At 49.5% G+C, this 21,610-nt stretch overlaps 1 protein-coding gene across 5 annotated transcripts in view; it reads left to right on the forward strand.

The window, feature by feature from the left end:
* The first annotated feature begins 20,138 nt into the window (after positions 1-20,138).
* HNF1B (HNF1 homeobox B) overlaps positions 20,139-21,610 on the forward strand; it is a 57,860-nt gene continuing 56,388 nt past the window's right edge. For 2 of the 5 annotated variants that reach the window (XM_084750519.1, XM_084750522.1), the window contains exon 1: positions 20,139-20,659. In XM_084750519.1, coding sequence (XP_084606645.1) covers positions 20,316-20,659 — 344 coding nt within the window. In that variant the 5' untranslated portion in view covers positions 20,139-20,315. The remainder of the gene's footprint in view (positions 20,660-21,610) is intronic. The other 3 variants (XM_084750518.1, XM_084750521.1, XM_084750520.1) reach the window with 2 other exon arrangements.

Here is a 21,610-nt window from a genome sequence, read left to right on the forward strand (position 1 = left end):
CTTGAACATGTATACAGAGGTCAGAGAAGGACATGGGGTCATGGGGTGTCCTGTCCTCTCCACCATACGGCTTTGATGCAGGATCTCTCACTGACCTTGAAGCTGCCCTTATGGCTAGACTGCCTGACCAGAGAGGTATGGGGCTATCTGCCTGTCTTTGTCTCCAAATTCTGGGGTGACAGACACATGGGTTACGGGGATTCAAGCTCAGCTCCTCATGCGTATACAGCACGCTCTGTATTCCTCGCCCTCCCCCACAGCCTTTGTTAGTGGGAGAAAGAGGCACCATGACCTGTGATAGAATGCGTCCCTTGGAAGTCAAGCTAGCCAGACTTGCATTCTGATGTCTGTATTTAGGAGCTTAAGTGACTCATAGAAGGAAATGGGGACCCGTTGTCAGGGCTGAAAACTGGGGTCCAACACAGTGCCTGGCTCTAAAAAAAAAAAGAGCTTTTGCTCTTGGTTGTTATTCTAGAAAAACCTCTAAGGTCTAACAGAGATTCTGTGAGTACCGAAGTGAGAAGTTCATCAGTGTCATGGCAACAGGCACTGGGCAGCGGGATGTACCACCCGAGACCACTACCCTCGGCCACTTCCTTCTTCTTCATATTGCTGCCAGATCTTATCTGACTCATTCATCAATGGGAGTTCACGCTCCTTTGAAGGGAGGCCATTTTCTGTCGTCTGACCATCCATTCCTCCAAATCTTTACTGTAACCTGCCTTTGATGTCCTGGTCTTGTCTTCCTTCCCAAGGGATACACTGTAGAGTGTTTGGACTCCACACTGTCTCTTCTGTCTAGTACAGCTGACAGGAAACGCCAGGAGGGTTTTCTACCCTCCAGAAGGCCACTCCATTTTCCTCCCCTCCCGCTTCTTAGCGCCAGGACAAACTGACATAATCTTAATTGCTTGAGTACCAAGGGCCCCGCTCAGTATGTCCTACACATTGTAGGCATTTAATAAATAAATTAATAGAGGAATAGCACCCAGTAAGGCTGCTCTAAAAGAGGACCTGGAGAGATGACTCAGAGGTTAAGAGCACTGTCTGTTCTTCCAAAGGTCCTGAGTTCAATTCCCAGCAACCATGTGGTGGCTCACAACCATCTGTAATGAGATCTTGTGCCCCCCCCTCTTCTGTCGTGCAGGAACACATGTACGCAGAACACTGTATAAATAATAAATCTTTGAGGGGGCGGAAAGAGAGAGAGAAAGAGAGAGGGGGAAAGAGAGAGAGAACCTGAGTTTGTTTCCTGGTACTCACAGCTCACAACTGCCTGTAACTCCAGCTCCAAGGAGCCAGATACTCTTTTGGACTCTGTAGACACCTACAATTTATGTGTTCTCTCTCTCTCTCTCTCTCTCTCTCTCTCTCTCTCTCTCTCTCTCTCACACACACACACACACACACACACACACACACACACACACACTCTTCTTAAAAATAGGAGGAGGTTTTGGTTTTTGGTTTTTGATTTTTAATTTTATTTTTAATGACTGAATGGAGGGCTGGAGAGATAGCTCAGTGGACTTACTGCTTGCAGAGGACATGGATTTGGTTCCCAGGACCTACATGGTGACTTACAATGGTTCATAACTCCATTTCCAGGGGGATCCAACACCCTCTTCTAAACTCCATGGGCAACACAAACACACACACACACACACACACACACACACACACACACACACTACACTTAACTACATGCAGACAAAACACCCACACATGAAATAAAGTAAGCATATTTATTTTAATACATGAGTGAATGAGAAAATGGTTAGCAAGTAGCTCATGAGTAAAAAGAGGCTCAGCCTTACGGAGCAGAAGGTACGGGGTAAGCCACAATGCCTGGGAGCTTGAGGCTCGAGCAATGGCTCAGGCAGTGAAGGCATGAGGACCTGAGCTCAGTCTCCAAAACCCAAGTCAAAATGTTGGAGGTACATACCTGTAACCCCAGGACTTGGGTGGCAGATACAGAAAAATCCCAGGGACTTGCTGGTGAGCTCCAGGTTCATTGAGAGACCCTATCTCATAAACAAGGTAGAGAGCGATAGAGGGAGACACCTGACAGTGACCGCCACACACAAAACATGTACAAACACATACACAGGGAAGGGGGAAGGGGAAGCCAGGTAGGCTCTGTGGAAATAAACAAGGACCTACTGCGTGCAGCCTTTCTGTCACGTGTTTTACGGGCATCATTTCATATAATACTCATAAGAGTCTACATGTGAGAATAGGAGCCTCCCTTTTCCAGAGAAAATTAACTTGATTGCTTACCTAGAAAAACTGGAGATGCTAACCCAGCGACCCAAAGTCATTGTCACTTTGACTTCATCTCCCAGTCCACTTCTTACCAGCTGTGAGAGCTCTGATGATTTGTGTGGGGTCTCCGACTCTTCCTTAGCTCATCTAGAAAATGGCAATGATGTTTCCAACTTCCGGGTGCTGAGAATTAAGTGCAACAAAGTAACTCAGTTGCTATGAGCTAAGTTTACAGGAAGATTTCTGTAGCCGCAGAAGAAGCAGGGGCAGCTATAACAACAGGGAAGTTGTCACCTCGAATCTTTGCAGTTTAACGCGATTCTATTCTGGGAGTCTGAGAACAGGCATAGGGTCTGGATTCAAATCCTCCAAGAGAGCTTACCATTTGATCCTATGAACATGATGGCTGCGATCCCACACACCACCACAAGGTGGAGCAGGGCTTTGTATCCTCCGGGATCTATTAGGCTACCAGGTCTTTAAGGGAGGGAGATTCATCCTTAGTATTTAAGGCCAAGGCTCAGGAAAGCAAGATTAGGCGCAGAAGGAGCGCGGCCACGTGGGTGGGAAGAGAGGCCCAGGGAAAGCCTCCATCCCTTTCCGCCCAATTCACTGCTCCCCTCACTTCCAGCTGGGGTAGAAGCAAATGGGTCAACAAACCATGAAAAGGTCCACTTTATCCGTCATTCATCGGCACACTCTATTATATGGGAAATGCCAACAGAATGGTGACAACTGCTGACCTAGTGACCAGAGGAGGAGAAGAAAGGCTTTAAGAGGGAGAGTCATGTTTTGAGAAATCATGAAGACGGGATTTGAGTGGGCCAGAAGGCTGAGCTGTGGGCATGAGGCTGGCTTCAAATTCCACCTCAATCGCTATTAGTCACACGGCTTTGGGCGAGGCATAATGTTAGTGCCGAGTAGACTAGTGTTTTGTAGGTTGAACAAGATGGTAGCAGCGAATGTACTAGCGGGTTGCCATTAGGAGCCACAGTAACAGCTCAAAGAAAGACAAGTGTAACTGTTCCTTGTCACATCCTGTGATAATGACTCAGAGGGGTTGCCACTGTTTTAGCTCCACCGAGGTGAGAGCCCCGTGTGGTGTTCAGCATGCGTTGTTCAGCTTGCATCGTGGATAATAGCACTGCCTTCCTGATGAAATTCCAAGGCCCTCTGGTCTAAGACTGAAGAACGCAGACCCCTGTTTTACTTTTGCACAATTCCAGCTTTAACCCTAGACTGATAAGTAGCTGGGTGATCAGGATGCCCAGCAGCAGTAGGCCTGCAGTGAAAGTGATAGTTTACCAGTCTTTCAGTGCGGTGTGTGACAAGACTATCTGGAGTGCATTGGCAGAGCATCTGCTAAAGGCCTGGAGCTGGTGTCCTGGGTGACCGTCTGCTCTCAGTCTACGGCTCTGGGGGGAATATGTTGACTCTGACCAAACTGACCCTGGCCTTGGACAGAAACACTGGCATGGAACAGAAGAGACAGTACAAGAAACTAACTTGGTTGAGTGCATTTAGGCCATGTGGGTTTTTTTGTTTTGGTTTGGTTTGGTTTTTTTCAAGTTCACAAGACCATTTCCTGAGGGACAGGATGAAACTGGTGTATAAGTGACTCTGGAACTGAGGGAAGATAGAGAGAAAGACCCAGAAGCCCCACTTAAACAAACGCGAGAGAGGCCGAGGGCAAAGGTCTGTTTGAAGTATATTCTCTGGTCTCCAGAGGACACCTTGGCCTCACTGCCCTTTCAGGCCTGATGCATCTCTGCTCTCTCATCTGGAACATGAGGGTGACAGAACCTCGGGTCGCTAAGGTCTTTTAAGAACCCTGGACACAAAGCAGGATAGAGGATCCCGGTGTGGATTCTGGCTCCTTTCCAGCCACACTCCTTGTGAGCTATGACCCCAGAGTCATGTGTCCTGTCTGTGGCTCAGCTTCTCTGGGTGCAGGTAGCCTCAAGGCTTGCTCTAGATGACCTCTGAAGAGTGTTAATCTGGGGCACCCAATGCCATTTCTAGAATCCCTCCGTCTTGACTCAATATTGTCTGGGGGTGGTGTGCCAGGGGAGTTTCACCTCTCCCCTCTCTCTCTCTCTCTCTCTCTCTCTCTCTCTCTCTCTCTCTCTCATCTCCTCAGCAGTGAGAACTTTCACAATGACAGGGTCTTGCAGAGGCAGCTGGGAAATTCAGGTGGTTGAAGATGAACATAATTGCCCCTTAAACAAGGGAGCACTCCACTGGGGGCATCATTCTCCCTAGACAAGGCACTGTCTTTCTCTGTGGTTGTTTCCTCCCTCACAAAGTGGAAGACATGTTTGTCCCCAGTCAGCAGTCATACCCTCCACCCCACAGAAGTCTCGTCTGACTCTGGCTCACCTGGGAATATGGCTTGGTGGGTAAAGGCAACTGCCACCAAGGCTGCCGACTTGTGGGACCCACATAGTGGAGGAAGAGAGCTGACCCCCTCAAGACGTCCTCCGGTCGCCACAAACATGCCGCAGTACATGTGTGCACACGCACACACTAAAGACATAAAGATTGTTCGATGTCTCAGGCAGAAACTGGGATAACTAGCTTTTCTTCGCAAATTACAAAGCGCACCCCCATCCTGACTTTTGCCCTGGATTCTCAGGGGATCACTAGAGGCTGCTGTAGAGGGAGGAAGAAGGGGGTGTTCATTGGACTTTCTGTCTCACCGTGATTCATTTTCATCTCTTTAAGACAACGGGGCGCTTCTCATACAAGTAGATGCATTTGAATAGTTAATATTCATTAAGCAGAGCGGTTGGCTTTTAACAGTCGGGGGACTCCTAAAGCCGAGAGTGAGGTCTGTGAGGGTAGGGAGGGTCTCCAGGAGCTGAGGATGATGTCTGCGTGGAGGTCCATGGGGGGAAATCCCAGGATGTAGGATGGTTGGGCGTTGCCCTCTGCAGCTGACCACCCATGTTTCTTTGGAGAGTGTGTTTGGCAGAAGGGTGGCTCAGGGGCAGAATGAGTGGCCTCGGCCTCAGGAGAGTGATGCTATGTAGGACCGAGATAAAGCTATCTGCTTGCAGACCGGGAAGGGCAGCCAAGACTCAGATACCTGCCGAGGCAGAAAAGTTTCATTCCACATTCAGTCAACAAACATTCGTTGAATGATATTAAATGTGGCACTATTTTACAGGAGCCACAGCGCTCAGGAGCCACAGGGCATGAAGCTAAAACATTGGTGCAATGAGCTAAAGTTTTAATAAAAGTAGGAAGGAAATCCTTCAAAGAGGTAATGACATATTTGTAGACTTGAAGAGGGAGGGGGCAGTCAATAGTGCCCCCGGGTAGAGGAACAGCAGGTACAAAGGCCCGGTGGCAGGCATGTGTCAGACAGAGTGTTCCAAGGAGGCCATGAGGCTGGAGTCAACCCATCACATAGGCTTTGTGCTCTGAGTGACTTAGGAAACCATTAGAATATTTATCAGCCAAGCATGATCCAACACTGATTGAACACAATCCCTCAGGCTCCTGGGCCTTGCGGGTGGTAAGAGAAGGAGAAAGACCAGCTGTGTAGATTGCCGATTGCGGATAAAACGGACCTGACAGGGAGGGGGCGGGGGAATGAGGTCCCGAGGGTTGATCAGCCCTTCAGCTTCTATCCAAGAAAGAGCTGATAGGATTTGCTAATGATTTGCTACACGGGGCCTACAAGATGGCTCAGTGGGTAAAGGTGCTGGCTGCCAAGCCTGACCAACCTGAGTTTGCTCCCCGGGACCCACCTGGCGGAAGGAGAGAACCAGGAAAGTGTTCTCTGATCTCCACACGGGTGAGCTATGGCCCATGCTCCCTACCCCAAACCCACTAAATTAAAAATAAATTTAGCTAAAACTTTTTGTAAGGATTTGCTTCCAGTCACAGGGATGGGTTCCTGTTTGGGGAAGATAAGTATCCTAGTATGATGGAATTGTTTTTTGTTTGTTTGTTTGTTTTTGTTTTTTTAAGATTCATTTATTTATTATTATGTATACAGTGCTCTGCCTGCATGTACACCTTCAGGCCAGAAGAGGGCATCAGATCACATTATAGATGGTTGTGAGCCACCATATGGTTGCTGGGAATTGAACTCAGGACCTTTGGAAGAGCAGCCAGTGCTCTTAATCCCTGAGCCATCTCTCCAGCCCCAGTGATGGAATTGTTAATGGAGCCGACAAAGGCTGCGTGAGAAACAAGTGTGAGAGAAAAGACACAGAAGGGTGTGTGTGTATAAGCAGTGGGCAGGGACGCGTGTTAGCATGTCTGTCCACCTCTGAGGATGTCAAACCTATTACATACAAACGTAGGCCAGCGGGCTGGGGGTGTAGCTCAGTGTCAGTGTCCACTCAGCATGTGGGGAGGCAGGAGGGGCGGGTAGGGCTTGGGTTTCAACCCAGCACACAAACAAACAAGAGTGAGCCCCAGAATGCTACCCAAGAGATGTGGCAAGGGTGGGGGTGGGGGTGGGGGTGGGGCCATGATTGAGTGAAAGTACCTGGCTTCAAGTCTCACCTCCTGCTCTAACGGAGGAATTTGGTCCACATTATCCATGGACTCTGTAGGCTTCACACTCTAGGCTTTGAGAACGCAAACTCCAGACACAAGAGACCCAGTAGAATGGCTTCAGATCCCAGGATGGAAGCACGGGCTGGGCTGGAGTCTCTTGCTAGCTTCATGGTGTCGGGTCAAACCTCCTACATCACCAGGTTATCCTGGGGGCTTCTCAGCTGGGGCTCCCAGAGCATCTGCTGGACTTCAGTCCACAGTGAGAGTTCAGCCTATGCAGCGCTTGCTACACAGAGAGCCCTGGGCTTGCTGTGTTATGTTTACTTAAGTATGTGAGCACCTGCACGGGAATTCAGGTGGCCAGCACACCTGGAGACGTAGTGACAGCCTTTTACCCTGCACTGTATAGATAGACAGGATCAGTGAGTAATTTACCACACACCTACCTCTTGCTATCCCACCCTCTGTAGGTTCTGAGAATCCAGACAGTTGCTAAAAGATGAACACAGTTAAAAGTGTGACCAACAAAGCAGGCTTTCTCAGGACAAGGGATGTCATCTTGTTCTTTTGTTTTAATCTTCCACAGCAAGCATGGCTTCTTAACCCCTGCCTGAGAGGTGCTTAAGGGAGAGCTAGATTGGATCAAAGAAAAGGGCCTTAGAGGTCATTTCTCCCAACTGCCTTCATTAAAACCAAGAAAGCCAGAACCCAGAGAGGCTGCTTGCGTGCCCTAGTGACCCAATGGGTGGGAGGCAATTGAGAGTTGTTAGTATTTAGCACTCCCGACTCTTGGGTCAATGGCTCTCCAGTATAATCTCTGGGTTGAGGAATGAATGAAGCTGGCTAGTGGGAAATCAAGATTTTTGGGGTAGGGGTGTGGGTGGACTTGGATCCTTTGATGGGCTCACTGCATCTGACAGGAATCAGAGGGCTTCCTGGTGAGGACAGTGAGATAGAGCAGGGGTCTTGAATGGCTCCCTTGAGCTTCTGGGAGCTCTTTGGGGCCAGCAGTGTTTGCATTGGTCTAGACGTTTTCCACCAAACCTCCCTGCAAATATTTGAAGGCCCCGATACAATGCCACACAAATAACCGTATCTAAAGCATTCCCGTGTAAACAGCCTGAAGTCCTTGGTCAGTCAGCAGGGATCAGAGAGAGAAAAACAAAACCCAACCTGCCTTCTTCCTCAAAGCAATCTTTTGAAGAAAACCCTCAAAAAACAACCTTTAAAAATGGTGTGTTTTTGTTGTGGCTAAAGTCAAGGGGTGTGTGTGTGTGTGTGTGTGTGTGTGTGTGTTACTATTTATTTACAGCTGGGGGGGGAAAGGCTCTGTGTGTGTGTGTGTGTGTGTGTGTGTGTGTGTGTTACTATTTATTTACAGAGGCTGTGTGTGTTACTATTTATTTATAGCTGGGGGAAGGCTGTGTGTGTGTGTGTGTGTGTGTGTGTGTGTGTGTGTGTTACTATTTATTTACAGCTGGGGAAGGCTGTGTGTGTGTGTGTGTGTGTGTGTGTGTGTGTGTGTGTGTGTTACTATTTATTTACAGCTGGGGAAGGCTGTGTGTGTGTGTGTGTGTGTGTGTGTGTGTGTGTGTGTTACTGTTTTTTTACAGCTGGGGGAAGGGTGTGTGTGTGTGTGTGTGTGTGTGTGTGTGTGTGTGTGTGTGTGTGTGAATTCTACTCTGCCTTGAGGCTGGCTGGTTCCCATCACAGATATACACTTCGTTTTGTCTCTCTCCCTTGTCTGAAGATACACTCTTGGTTTTCCTCTACATTTCATGAGTAAGACAGCTACGAACACGGGTGGGCAAATAGTTCTTCCTCTGTTTTATTACACTTGTAATTTTTAAGATTCACTCTGAGTTTTACCTGTGTGTATGTCCGTCTCTCTTGGTGCATGTCAAGTGTGTGTGTGTGTGCCCATGGAGGCAGAGTGCTTAAGTCCTCTGGAGATGGATAGGCACTTGTGGGCTGCCTACCCCACATGAATACAAGAGCCCCTAACCACTGAGATGTCTCTCCAGCCCCATATTTGTTTGCTTTTCTGTTTTTGTTTTTAATGAGGGACCACATAGACTAGAGAAGTATTCTATCAAGAGACAAGGAAACAATAGTGACAATGACAGGCCCAGGGCTCAGGGTCCGGCTTGCTAGATAAGTGTCCAGAGAGCTCAGCGCCATGCCTTCCTTCTTGTAGGTACTTAGTGAACAGGAACTAGATTGCATTATCTGAATAACTTTACGAGAACACCTAGGCAGCTGACAGAGCTTCCCCAATGAAACCAAACACATAGAAGCAGTGTAGCAATGACAACTGAGGGTGGGCTGGCGCTGAGGACCTACTTTGTGACCACCGGTTTTAAGGTCTAGAGCCCCATTGCGTCAGTCTCCTCACTTTCTCAAAGACACTGGCCACCTTGCCTTGCCCTGCTAGGCAAGCACTCTGCCGTCAGGCTATGTCTCCAGCTGTTGGCTTACTTCCTTCGAGACAGTCTCACTAAGTTGCCTGGCCTAACCTCAAACTCACCCAGAACCCCAGGCAGGCGCTGATCTCACGATCTTCCTGTTTCAGCCCCCTCAAGGAGCTGAGATTATAGGCCTCAGCCACCAGGCTTAGCAACACTGCCTACTTCACACATCAGGATATTATTGTCCAAGTTCACCTTTTCCTAATTCAGTCCCCATAATTCAGTCCAGGGCTCCATCAAATCCAAAATAAGAAAACGGCATCCAAGGAGCCCTGAGTGTATTTTCATCTCTTTATTGTATGTAGCATCTTTGCTTTCTTTTCTTTTCTGTTTGTCCAGTCCTTCTGCACCAATGGTACTTCTCTTACTGTTTTTCTTCCTTTTTAATTTTTATAATTTATTAACATTCAATCCCCACTGTTACCCCCTTGCTTGGATCTTCCTGTTTCCGCCCTCCCTCCCTCTTCTGCCCTATTCCTCTCCCCTAGTCCTGTGACGGGCGGGGGGGGGGGGGCACCCTCCTCCCCCCCACCCTCTGACCACAGCCTATCGGATCTCATCAGCATAGCCTGCATCCCCTTCCTCTGTGTGCCCACAAGGCCACCCAGCCAAGGGGCAGTGATCAAATGGAGGGCACCAGAGTTCATGTCAGAGGTGGTCCCCCTTCTCCCCTCCCCCATGTGGAGAATGCGCTGCCCATCGGCTACATCTGAACAGGGTCTAGGTTCTCTGTACGCGTTGGCCTTGGCTGGTGCATCAGTTCGTGCAGGCCCCCCTGGGTCTGCATCCGCTGGCCCTGATGGTCTCCTTGTGGACTCAAAGATCTAACGTCAAAGGTCCTAGGGACTCTGTTAACTGCAGTGAAGTCTCTGGTCAAGCTTCTGGGAACTGGACACTATCCCTGTGTCTTTAGACCCGGCTGCTTCTCTGCTCCATTGTGGCCAGCTCCAGGTGCACAGAGAAACTAATGAGGAGTGTGGGACAAGGACGGGGAAAGGTCAAGTTCTCCATTGCTGCTGGCACAACTGCCAAGAGAGGCCACGGAGGAAAACTGGCTATAAGGAAAGAGATGCGGACCAGAAAGCAATGTCCACTTCATTACCGGGTAGTTCTGAGCATGTGGAAAGAGGCCAAGGGGCAGCCTATAGACTGTGACCTGCATTCCTGCAAAGATGAGGGCTCTGAGCAAAGGCTGCGTCTAAAGTGGACAGCTGCCTCTGACCGGTGGCACCTAGGGGCATTTCTTCTCTCCTGTCTTGTCCTTTCCTCCCCTCTGGTCTCCTCCATCTTCTCCCCTCCCCTCCCCTCTCTTCTCCCCCCTCCCCTCTCGTCTCCCCCCTCCCCTCTCTTCTCTCCTCCCTCTTCTCCCCCTCCCTTCTCTCCTCCCCTCTCCCCTCTTCTCCCCCCTCCTCTCTCTTCTCCCCCTCCCCTCTCTTCTCTCTCCTTCCCTCTGTTCTCCCCCCTCCCCTCTTCTCCCCTCTCCCCTCCTTCTCCTCCCCTCTCCTCACTTCTCTCCCTCCTCCCATCTGCTTGCCCCATTCTCTCCATCTCTCGTGGTTTCTCCCTTTCTTCCCCTCTTTCTTTTTCCCCTCTTCCGTTCTTTTAATCTTTGCCTTTCCTCCCTTACCTCCCACTTTTGTCTCTTTTTAAAATGTATTGCTTTATCTCTTTGTCTCCGTATCTTCCTCCCTGCCCCTGATTCTCTTATCCCATACTGTTGAACAATTATTACACAGAGAGACGCTTCCCCCCTCCCCCCCCCCCCACCCCCTTCAAATCTTACAAGATTCCCGAGAAGCAGCTATCTGATAACTTCTATCTAGGCTTCTGTTTATCTAAAAATAAAATAAAGGGCTAAAGAGATGGCTCCCAGAACTCACCTGGTAAGTCAAAACCTCCTGTAACTCCTGACACTCTTTTCTGGCCTCCTGGAGTCCGAGGCACTCAGGAGATGCCCCCACATGCAAGCAAACACTTAATGCACATAATGTAAATAAAGTGAAAGAATATTCTAAAGTAGTGTAAAACTTGGCAAAATGTGATGACATCTGTTTATGGAAAGGCCACAGTGATGCCTGGAATTCGTATACTGTCCTCAAAGATGAGCACCAGTGACACCAAGCTGTGCCAGTCTTGTGCATGAACAGGAGGGAGCCCCCCAAGTCGGAATGTGCCTGATGACACACAGAAGACATGGGAGGGAATCTTAAGTCGGCTTCATGTTTGTCAACGCCTTTATATTTACACCGGTTTCTGTATATACATTAAAGATCATCGAAGTGGTGCATGACATGGGTTAATTAGTACCAATACCCAGGAGTGGGTGCTCACATGGTTTCTCTCCTTTAACTGCACCCACTCCGCCTACAGACCTTCACCACCTCCTGCGTAGGAAGGGCAGAAAGTCCCTGAATACCCTCCATCAAAGATGCCGGAATCCCTCTGCCTGTAGCTGTGCTATGCCACCTTCGACAGTCTGGACATGTGTCTTCTTTATATGTGTTGGCTCAATTCCTCCTTACACCCTTTCTATTAGAAGGATCTTATTGCTATTTATATTTAAAACAATTTTGAGTGTTTTTATTATGACTTTCTGTGTGTGGTGTCTTACATGCATGTGCACTTGAGTGTGTGTGTGTGTGTGTGAGAACACTCATAGCATGTATATGTGTGGTGTCTACATGCATGTGCACTTGAGTGTGTGTGTGTGTGTGTGAACACTCACAGCTGTGTATATGTGTGCTGTATAGATGCCTGTGCATTTATGTGTGTGCGTGCATAGCTGTGTACATGAGTGTGGTGTATAGATGCCTGTTTACTTGTACACATGGTGTATATGTGCCTGTGCACTTGTGTGTGTGTGTGGTGTATACATGGCTGTGCACTTGTGTGTAGTGTAGTGTGCACATGTTGGGGGATGTGTGTGGGGGTTAGAGGTTGGTGTCAGTCAGGTGTGTGTACATGCACGTGCATGTGTGCGTGAGTGCACGCATGCCCACATGTGAGTGCATGTGTGTATGCACCTGTATGTGTATGTACATACACACGTGTGCACAGGTGTGCGTTCACATGCAAACATGTATGCAGATGGTGTGTGGCATGTGTGGAAGCACTTGGATGTGTATGTGCATATGGAAGATAGCAGCTGGTTGTCTTCCTCCATTCTCTACAATAAAGGACAGGGTTTTTGTTTTTGTTTTTGCTTTTGAGACAGGATTTCTCTGTGTAACCCTGGCTGCCCTAGACTCACTTTGTAGACCAGGCTGGCCTCGAACTCACAGAGATCCGCCTGCCTCTGCCACCACGCCTGGCCACTAGGACAGGGTTTTTAGATTTATTTTTTAAACAGAACCTTTCACAGCGCTGACTCACTAGATGAGGCAGGCTGACCAGCAAGCCGTGGCAACCCTCCGTTCCCCACCTTCCCAGCACTAGAATTACAGGCAGCAACTCCAGCTGGAGTTTGGATCAGTCCTTCAGCTTGCGTTTTCCTGACAGCCACCTCTCCATCTTCCCCTACTCTTACCGAGACTCGCTTCTATCTGTTGGTTGTGCCGGGCAGTTTACATACGGCATGTGCCCTGCTGATTTCTATAGCATCTGTTCTGAGTGGCAAGCTGCTCAGAGCTATGTCTTGGAGGCAGCAGAGACAGGTTTCAAACCCAGATCGGTGTGATGCCAAGCTGGTTTCCCTGTGGCATCTGCCTCTTGGCTGATACAGAAGCTAAAGCCAGGAGGGACCGCTCCTGAATCTCAACTCAGTAGAAGTTTCCTGCAACTCAAGTTCTCTGAGCGTCAGTTAAGAAAACTAGCTGGGCGTGGTGGCACATGCCTTTAATTCAAACACTCTGGGAGTGCCGAGTTCATCTCTGAGTTTGAGGCCAGCCTGGTCTACAGGAGTGAGTTCCGGGACAGCCAAGGCTATACAGAGAAACCCTGTGTCCAAAAACCAAAATAAAATAAAAGAAAGGAAAGAAAACTAGAAAGAGGAATAACAATGCTGTTCTGGGGACGACCGTGAGGAATAAATGGATGCCTGATATACATGCATTGTAAGGCCTGATTGCTCCCACCTAGCAGTAGAAGCGGGGTGCACACATGTCTGTATCTCTCATTCCAACTCATTACGACAGAAATTGAATCTAATTTGCCCCACTGATGCCAGACCCCCTAATGCACTGCCCAGCATGTGACTCACACTTGGGAAATGTTTGCTTCGCTGACTCAGCATCCCCAGAGGCTCTTTACCCCCAGGCCTGGGAGCTGAGTCTGCATCTGGTCACGAGGGCATAAAAGGGTACCTTGGTCATCCCTTAGCGCAAGGCTGGGTGGCCACACTTGTGGACGGGGGACAAGTCACGGCCAGAACCCTCACAGGGCACTGTAGGCAGAAGGTAGAGGCAGGACCCACTGCTCAGAACTAAGAACTCCAGGGTGAAAAGGGAAGAGATGAGGCAATGCTGAGTGAGTGGAGGTGCCCGGCTCATAGAACGGGCCCTTTCCCTTTCCCGGTACATTGTCTTGAAAAGAAATAAAGAGAGCCATTCTGTTTCCAGAGCATGACACAGGGAGTGAAGCGGGCAACTCTGTGTCTTACTCAGAGACACTCAGAGACCTTGTTCCTACACCTAGATTGTGCCTTGGGCTCAACCTGTCATATAGGCAGTGTCATTAGAAAATAACTGCTTAGCGGGGCATTGATGGTCCTCAGTTCAATTTGTCGGTTCCAATCCTTAGCCGTGTGTGGGTTATTGGGTCAAATTATACTCTCTTGGGGCTTCTGTTTCCTCCTTATTAAAGTGAGAATGATACACCTAGTTTTATAGGCTGAGAAGAAAAAGTGTGGTGGTGGCGTGTGTGTTTGTGTGTGTGTGTGTGTGTGTGTGTGTGTGTGTGTGTGTGTGTGTGTTGGGGTATAACTGTGCCACAGCCTGAGTGTGGAGGTCGGAGGACAGCCTATAGAAGTCATCTCTCTCTTATACTTTGTGAGTCCTGGAGAACCAAAGCCACATGGCAGGTACCTTTACCCTCTGAGCCATCTCACCAGCCCAGAGCTTACTTTATTTGCTATGTGAGCCTTATGTGTTACGTGTATGTATTTTTATAAACTAAATTTAAAACTTTCAAATAAATGCGCACGTCTCTCTCTCTCTCTCTCTCTCTCTCTCTCTCTCTCTCTCTCTCTCTCACACACACACACACACACACACACACACACACACGAATCACATCACATCTGGATGTATGAGGGTGATCTGCCTGCGACATCTGTCACCCCATTGATCACCAGGGCTAAGTGGCTGATCTGGCTGGCTAGGTGGCTGTCTCCTTTCTCCCTCACCACTCCTGTGTTTCCACTTCAGCGGCTGCATGCTGAGGAAAGCCTCCCCCTAATAGAAAATAAGTCTTGGGTCAAGGATATGAGGGTCGTGGCACCCACTTGCTAGAACCTCCATGAAAGCACTCAGGACTTATTTTAGTATTAATCTGAGGACACACTCCAAGAAATGGCAGTAAATGTTACATGGGTTTTTTTAAAATACATTTTGGCCTATCATATTATGATTAACCAATAAACATTCATGGCATACCTAGTGTACATGGAGCCCGTCATATATTCTATAAACATCTGAGGACTGTCCACTGGGCACTGGGCCCTCCACAGCAGTTGCAGAGGGAGGAAGTAGTGTGGCCTACTGTTCTGCAATGAAGGTTCTCAATGCTGGGTGTAGTATTTATTAGTTTAATATCATACTAGGCTACCAGTTTTTAATTTAATCTTTTCCAAGCTACTGGAAACACCCTATTTCTTAAACAAAACAATACAAAACAAAACAGCCCAGCAGAAGGATGTGGGTTGTTGAATCAAAAGAGAAGAAATAGCCCTTAGGAGTTGCTCTGGCTAAGTGATCTCGTAGCAGCAGCAGGCTGGCGGGGAGGAAGGGCTTGGAGCTGGAGGCGATTATTCTGAAAGGTGAGGGGGTTGGGATTTGCTGATTCCTTCGAAGGGAAAACTTAGAAGTATTCACATAGTAAATGGTCAGAAGTGTTTGGCAGCGAGTTTACCTTCATGCTGGGTAGTCAGAAAGGAGGGAGGGGCAGGGAGGGAGGGGGCGAGAGGGAGGGAAGGAAGGGACTCCCGAGCCATGTGTCCTGACTGAGCAAGCGGGAGGCCTGCTTGTGCTGACCCATCCTAGATATTTCTCTGAGCTACATCACTGAACTCTTCCAACAACCCGAGGAGGCATAAACTCCATTGTCATCAACATTTACACATGTCCATGATATAAAAACTTATCAAAATCAAACTGAGCGCTCCCAGAAAGCAGCAGGTCCACCTGGCTCCAAAATTGTAACTTCCTAATACTCTGGGTTATATTTATTTATTTATTTATTTATTTATTTATTTATTTATTTATTTATATTTTTTTGAGACAGGGTTTCTCTGTGTAGCTTTGGCTGTCCTGGACTCACTTTGTAGACCAGGCTGTCCTCAAACTCACAGAGATGTGCCTGCCTCTGCCGCCCAAGTGCTGGGATTAAAGGCATGTGCCACCACTGCTCAGCTCTCGGTTATATTTTTTGGGAAAGCCATTTCTTATCCCAAATGAGGCATCTGCTTCCTCATCCTATGAGATAAGCAAGGACATGAGGCCACTTGTAAGCTTGCTTCTTATCTACAGGTTCCGACCCACAGAAGCATTTTACCCAGGTTTAATGAAATGCAGCCCATGAACCAAAGACATTGTCAGCCATTGTTCTTAATAAATAAAGTTTTATTGGGACAACCACAGGTATCCATTTTTTCACTGTATGCAACAGAATTCAATAGTTGCCACCACAGAAACTTGAATGTCCACAGAGCCTAGAATAGTTACCATCAAACTTAACCCTTTATGGAAAAGGATTGCTGCCTATTAGGACATACTAATTTCTAGGGTTTTGTTTGGCTTGGTTTTGATTTTTGAGGTCCTGCTGTGTAGTCCAGGCTGGCCTCGAACTCCTGATCCTCCTGCTCAGCCTGCTGAGATTAGAGACATGTGCCTTCCCACCTGGCCACTGTATAGATTTTAATGATAACGAACCATATACATGGTGAATAGAAGAGACTCTAGAAGACTACAGACCCACTGTAAAGGATTGGTAAGTTAATAGCCACCACTGTTTACATTTTACTCATTGGAATTGTCTCCTGTTTCAGAGAGCTCAGGCAAGCCTTGAATTCCCCCAAACTGGCCTTGAACTTCAGTTTCTCCTGCTTCTTCCGCCCAAGTGCCACCATACACAGATTTGGAATAGATTTTACTTTTCTAATTAGGTTCTAACTCATGTACAGGAGTGTGCACACACACACGCGCAGGCAATATGCCCAGGTCCTGTTGATGTATTCTGAGTCCATCAAAACACAGAGCCACCTTTAATATCCCTCCCAGCATGAGGGAAACAGAGGCAGGCGGATCCCTAGGAGTTCAAGGCAAACCTGGCCTACACAGGGATTTTCAGGCCACCCCCAAAAAACATAAGAGTCTTCAGGGGCTCAAAGGGTGCTTCAGCAGCTGAAAAGCTTTTGTTGCTCTTGGAGGAGGTCTAGCTTGATTCTGAGCACTCATAGGGTGGCTCACAGCTATTGGCAACTTCTGTTCCAGGAGATCTGCTGCCCACTTCCGGCTCTACAGGCACCAAGCACACACACGATGCACAGACATACATACAATTAAAACCCTTTACACATAAGATAAAAATAAATAGTTTTTAATGGGGACTGGAGAGGTGCTTTAGTGGTTAAGAGCACCTGCTGCTCTTGCAGAGGACCTGGATTGGGTCCCATCACCCAGTTAGGGGCTCACAACCACCTCTAACTCCAGTTCCAGGATCAGACGCCCTCTTCTGGCCTCCCTAGATATTGCATGCACATGGTGCACAGACTTTCAGGCAGACCCATACACATTAAAAATAAATGACCAAGCAGGGACAGTGGGGCACGCTTATAATCCCCAGCACTCAGAGAGGCAGAGACAGGTGGATCTCTGTGAGTCTAAGGCCAGCCTGGTCTACAAATAGAGTCCGGGACTGCCAAGGCTAACACGGAGAAATTCTGTTTCGAAAAACCAAAAACAAACATGGAGATGGTTTGATGGTTAAGAGCACTGGCTGTTCTTCCAGAGGATCTGGGTTCTCAAGTTCTACTCCCACACGACACCTCACCCACACGACAGCTCACAACTGTCTATAACTCCAGTTCCAGGGGACCCAACACCCTCTTCCGGCTTCCAAGGGTATCAGATACACACGGTGCACATACATACATACATACATACATACATACATACATACATACATACACACACACACACATGAGCAAACCACTCATGCACCTAAAAAATAAAAACAAAATAATAGGTACATGTTTATCTGCTCACACACCCGTCATTGCAATTACTTGATAATATCCTATATTGCTCTGGGTAGCATATAAGCTGTAGGTCTGGGTGGGACAGTGTCAGGGTATGAACACCTGCACGGTGGGAACTGTTCCCTGAACTCTAGGTATAGCTTCCTGTTCGTTCACATGGGTGACTGCTGCTGGCGGTGGGAAGAGCCTGGAGTTTTGAGAGGGGGGGGGAAAGTTTGGGTGTTGGGTGGCACCCCACACTTAGATCTACAAATCAAAGCAGTGGTGATGATGGTGGTTTTTTGATTTTTTTTTTTCCCAGCTTAAGACATCAACTGATGCTCACTACACTTACACTGTGGTAGTGAGTAAGAGACACGGAAACAAAAAGATTTTCCGTCAGAGATATTTACTCACAACGCTTCATTATCCTGTTAGAGTGGAGCTGGGAGGCAGAGAGAGCGCGCGTTCTCCTATTGGCCGTAACCACAAGAAGCAAGGATCTGTCACATGTCCCAAGAAACTAGAAAGCAAGAAGGTGAAATGAAGGGCCCCCACTTGTGTGAACTTATGATCCTTTCTCAGATAAAGTGATAGGTGTGGGGGATCCCATGCAGACAGCTGTTCACTTCTTTCTCCCCACGTCTGTCCTACCCAGCCCAGGCAATCCAGATTCCCGCCACCTGCCACCAGCTCTGTCTTTGAATGACTCTGCCCTTAGCAGCCTGCCTCAAAATCACCAGTCTGCTCACCAGGAGGTGATCCTGTGCCTAGCAAAAGATAGCTGCTGGCCTCTCTTCGTCCTCAGTAATATTCATCTCTATCCCTGACCCAACCACAATTTCCTCCCAACAGTTGCTTTTGAAAGTGCGAATAGTAAGAGCATGTACTTGGAAGTTCCTTCACCCTCCCCGATGGTCCTGGACACCTGTCCTTCTTTGCCAGTTCTCCCAACCTCAAATGTCCGAGAACCCTAAGTTTCCAAAGGGCAAGATTTTTAACTGGGAACTGGCCTCCCATCTTTACAGAGCGCTAAGTGGGAACGCAGGTGTTAACCAGCCTTGCACAGGTGGTCTTCCTCAGTGTCTACACACCTGGATTTAGAAGTGTATTTCCCTAATGAGGGAACCAGAGGTTCAAAATGGCCTCTACCCCGGGAGAGTGAGTGAGTGAGTGAGTGAGTGAGTGAGTGTGTGTGTGTGTGTGTGTGTGTGTGTGTGTGTCTAAGCAGTTCCTTCTGCAGATCAGGTCCCAGCCTGGAGGTCTGGGTGCGGCCTTTGCGGCCTTCTTTCCTCTCCGTGTCCCGGGGGAGATGTGGCAGAAACTCCTACAGTGTCGTGCCGAAAGGTTCTTGGCTTCCTTCCGGGTCAAACCTGGGTGGAGAAAAAGTTTCTTCTATGGCTTTGGGGGTGGCGGTGCCTGCTTTAGGTGGCACGTAGGACTCCTGCGACCGATCGCCACAGAGCGCAACGCGTCTCTAACTCCCGGCACCGTGGACCTCCTAGAACTTAGAAAAAAAAGAAAAAAGAAAAAAAAGAAAAAAAAGAAGCGGGCCTGGGTAACCCACAGCTGCAACCATCGGTCCAGCCACAGGCCACACTAAGCACTCACTACTAGCAAGGCGTCTCCACAGCCCTAGCTTTGCTTGCAGGGCCCAGGCGCTTTACAGTGCCGGGTTTAGGTTAGAGCGCGCGCCCCAGGTGCCCTGCTCCCGCTTGGTTCGGTGAGGCTGGTGCAGCCCGGCAGCAGCGGAGCTCCACTTTCGCTGCTCCCTCTGACCATAAACTAGTGGCGCCTCCTTTCAAGGGTCCCGCATGCCTCAATCTGCTACCACTCTACCCTAACTACGCGGTCTGGGCCGGAAATCCTGCAAATCCAAACTACCAGGCCTGGCTGAGGAGGGCCTGAAGAGCATTAACTGAGGTAAAAAATAAAAAGGGGTCCCTCCAATTCCTTATAGCCTCGCCTAGAGCCATTCTTCTTCCTGGCATCCATTCCCAAAGGATCGGATTCTCCACCACGCCGCTGCGTCCCCAAATTTGCTACCTGCGGACACCCTGGAGGCTCTCTCTCTCCACCCCGCTTCACGCCCCTTTTCCAAGACACCCCAACTTTCTCCAGCTCTCTCACCTGAACCCCCGAAGCGCAGTTTCTTCTTTCTGGACTAAAGCCGAACCCGCCGCCAGTGGAAGGGCCCCCGCCCACCCCCACACAGCCTAAGCTGCAAGCCACTTGCTTTACAAGTCCAAAGGTCAGCTAAAGTTTGGCTGATAAACAGACTCGGTAGAGGAGATTTGGAGCCCCCCAGCGTGAGTACAATGGGCCCTGGCAAGCCCCGATCCTGGCCCAAGTCTCCCGGCTCCGTTGGACTGTCCCTTAGGCTCTCCCACTCACTCGGTTTTTCCCCCTCCCCACCACCATTTGCATCTTGCCGAAAGCTGAGCCCTTCCCACTCATTTGCATATCTTATATGGCCTAATGGTGGCGATCATGGCAAGTTAGAAGTTTTCTGACTCCTCTCGGAGGAGTCTCCGGGACCCTGGGGAGTAACAGGTGTCTGAAAGCTAAAGGGTGGAGGGGTTCCAGGACTTGGGGTTCTCTTGTAAAACTCCCCTCCACCCTCTTCTCTCACACCCACCCATCCCCTCACCCCCTTCTTTTTCTATCCTTGGAAAATGGTGTCCAAGCTCACATCGCTCCAGCAAGAACTCCTGAGCGCCCTACTGAGCTCCGGGGTGACCAAAGAAGTGCTGATCCAAGCCTTGGAGGAGTTACTGCCGTCCCCGAATTTCGGGGTGAAACTGGAGACCCTGCCTCTGTCCCCCGGGAGCGGGCCAGATCTGGACACCAAGCCGGTTTTCCATACTCTCACCAATGGCCACGCCAAAGGCCGCTTGTCTGGGGACGAGGGCTCGGAGGACGGCGACGACTATGACACCCCTCCCATCCTCAAGGAGCTGCAGGCGCTCAACACTGAGGAGGCCGCGGAGCAGCGGGCCGAGGTGGAGCGGATGCTCAGGTAGGCAGTGAGCGAGGGACTGGGCATGTCGGGAGGCCGCGGAGTCCGTGGAGTCCCCGGCCCGGTGCTGAAGGCAAGCGGTGCAGACTGCTCCCCCGAAAGCCCCTTTTCCACGGGAAAAATCCCCCCGGGGGCTCTCCGCTTCCCTGCCAGCAATTGAACCTAGCCCTCCACCGGGCGACCTGGAACCCGAGGCTTCATCCGCCTCCACCTAGGCGGGCACCCTGAACCCAAGCACCTTGTTGGTGGTACCCAGGCACTAGGACCGAAGGTGCGGAGCCTTAGGTCACATGACTGGAGGTGCGGGGCGGGTGCAGTGAAACAGCTGCGATTCCCGGAGGACCTGAGACTTATGTCCCCACCAACTTCCAAAACCCCAAGCCACATTCACCTCCGCCCCCCGCCCCCCACCCCCCGAGACCTGCAGTTCTTTGCAAAGGGCCTGGCAGCATCGGTGGCTGAGGCCTAGGAAGCAAGTTCTTTGATTAGGTAGGGCCTTGCCTCTGCAGCGCGGATGCAAGCACCGGGTTTACATTTATAAAGTGGAAAGTTTGTTGTAGGGCCACCAGCGCCGGGCAAAAGAAACCACTAATGAAAGGAAGAGAAAATAGATGGGGTACATGTTCCTAAGACACCCCCGCCCCTATGCAGAGCACCCGATCCCAACCTGGGAAAGGTGGGCGTGTACGCATCTCGCTAGCGACACCCCGGCAGTCCCCGGAGAACCCAGGCTGACTGGCGGCTTCCCGGACGGCTAGGATCACTTGCCGGTCCTCTTTCCCTGGCCTACGCTTTGACAGCTAGTTACTAATTATCCAAGGAGCCAAGTAGCTCCCTTAGACTGCCTGTCGCTCCGGGGCCACTTGGCTTCGGGAAGGAGCCCCTCGCGTGGCCTCTGACTCTTAAAGCCCTGCGGCTTCAAAGTTTCAGAGTCCAGGAGTGGGAGTGATT

Source organism: Acomys minous (genome assembly GCF_964271855.1).
Source record: "Acomys minous genome assembly, chromosome: 12".
Taxonomy (NCBI): Eukaryota; Metazoa; Chordata; class Mammalia; order Rodentia; family Muridae; genus Acomys; species Acomys minous.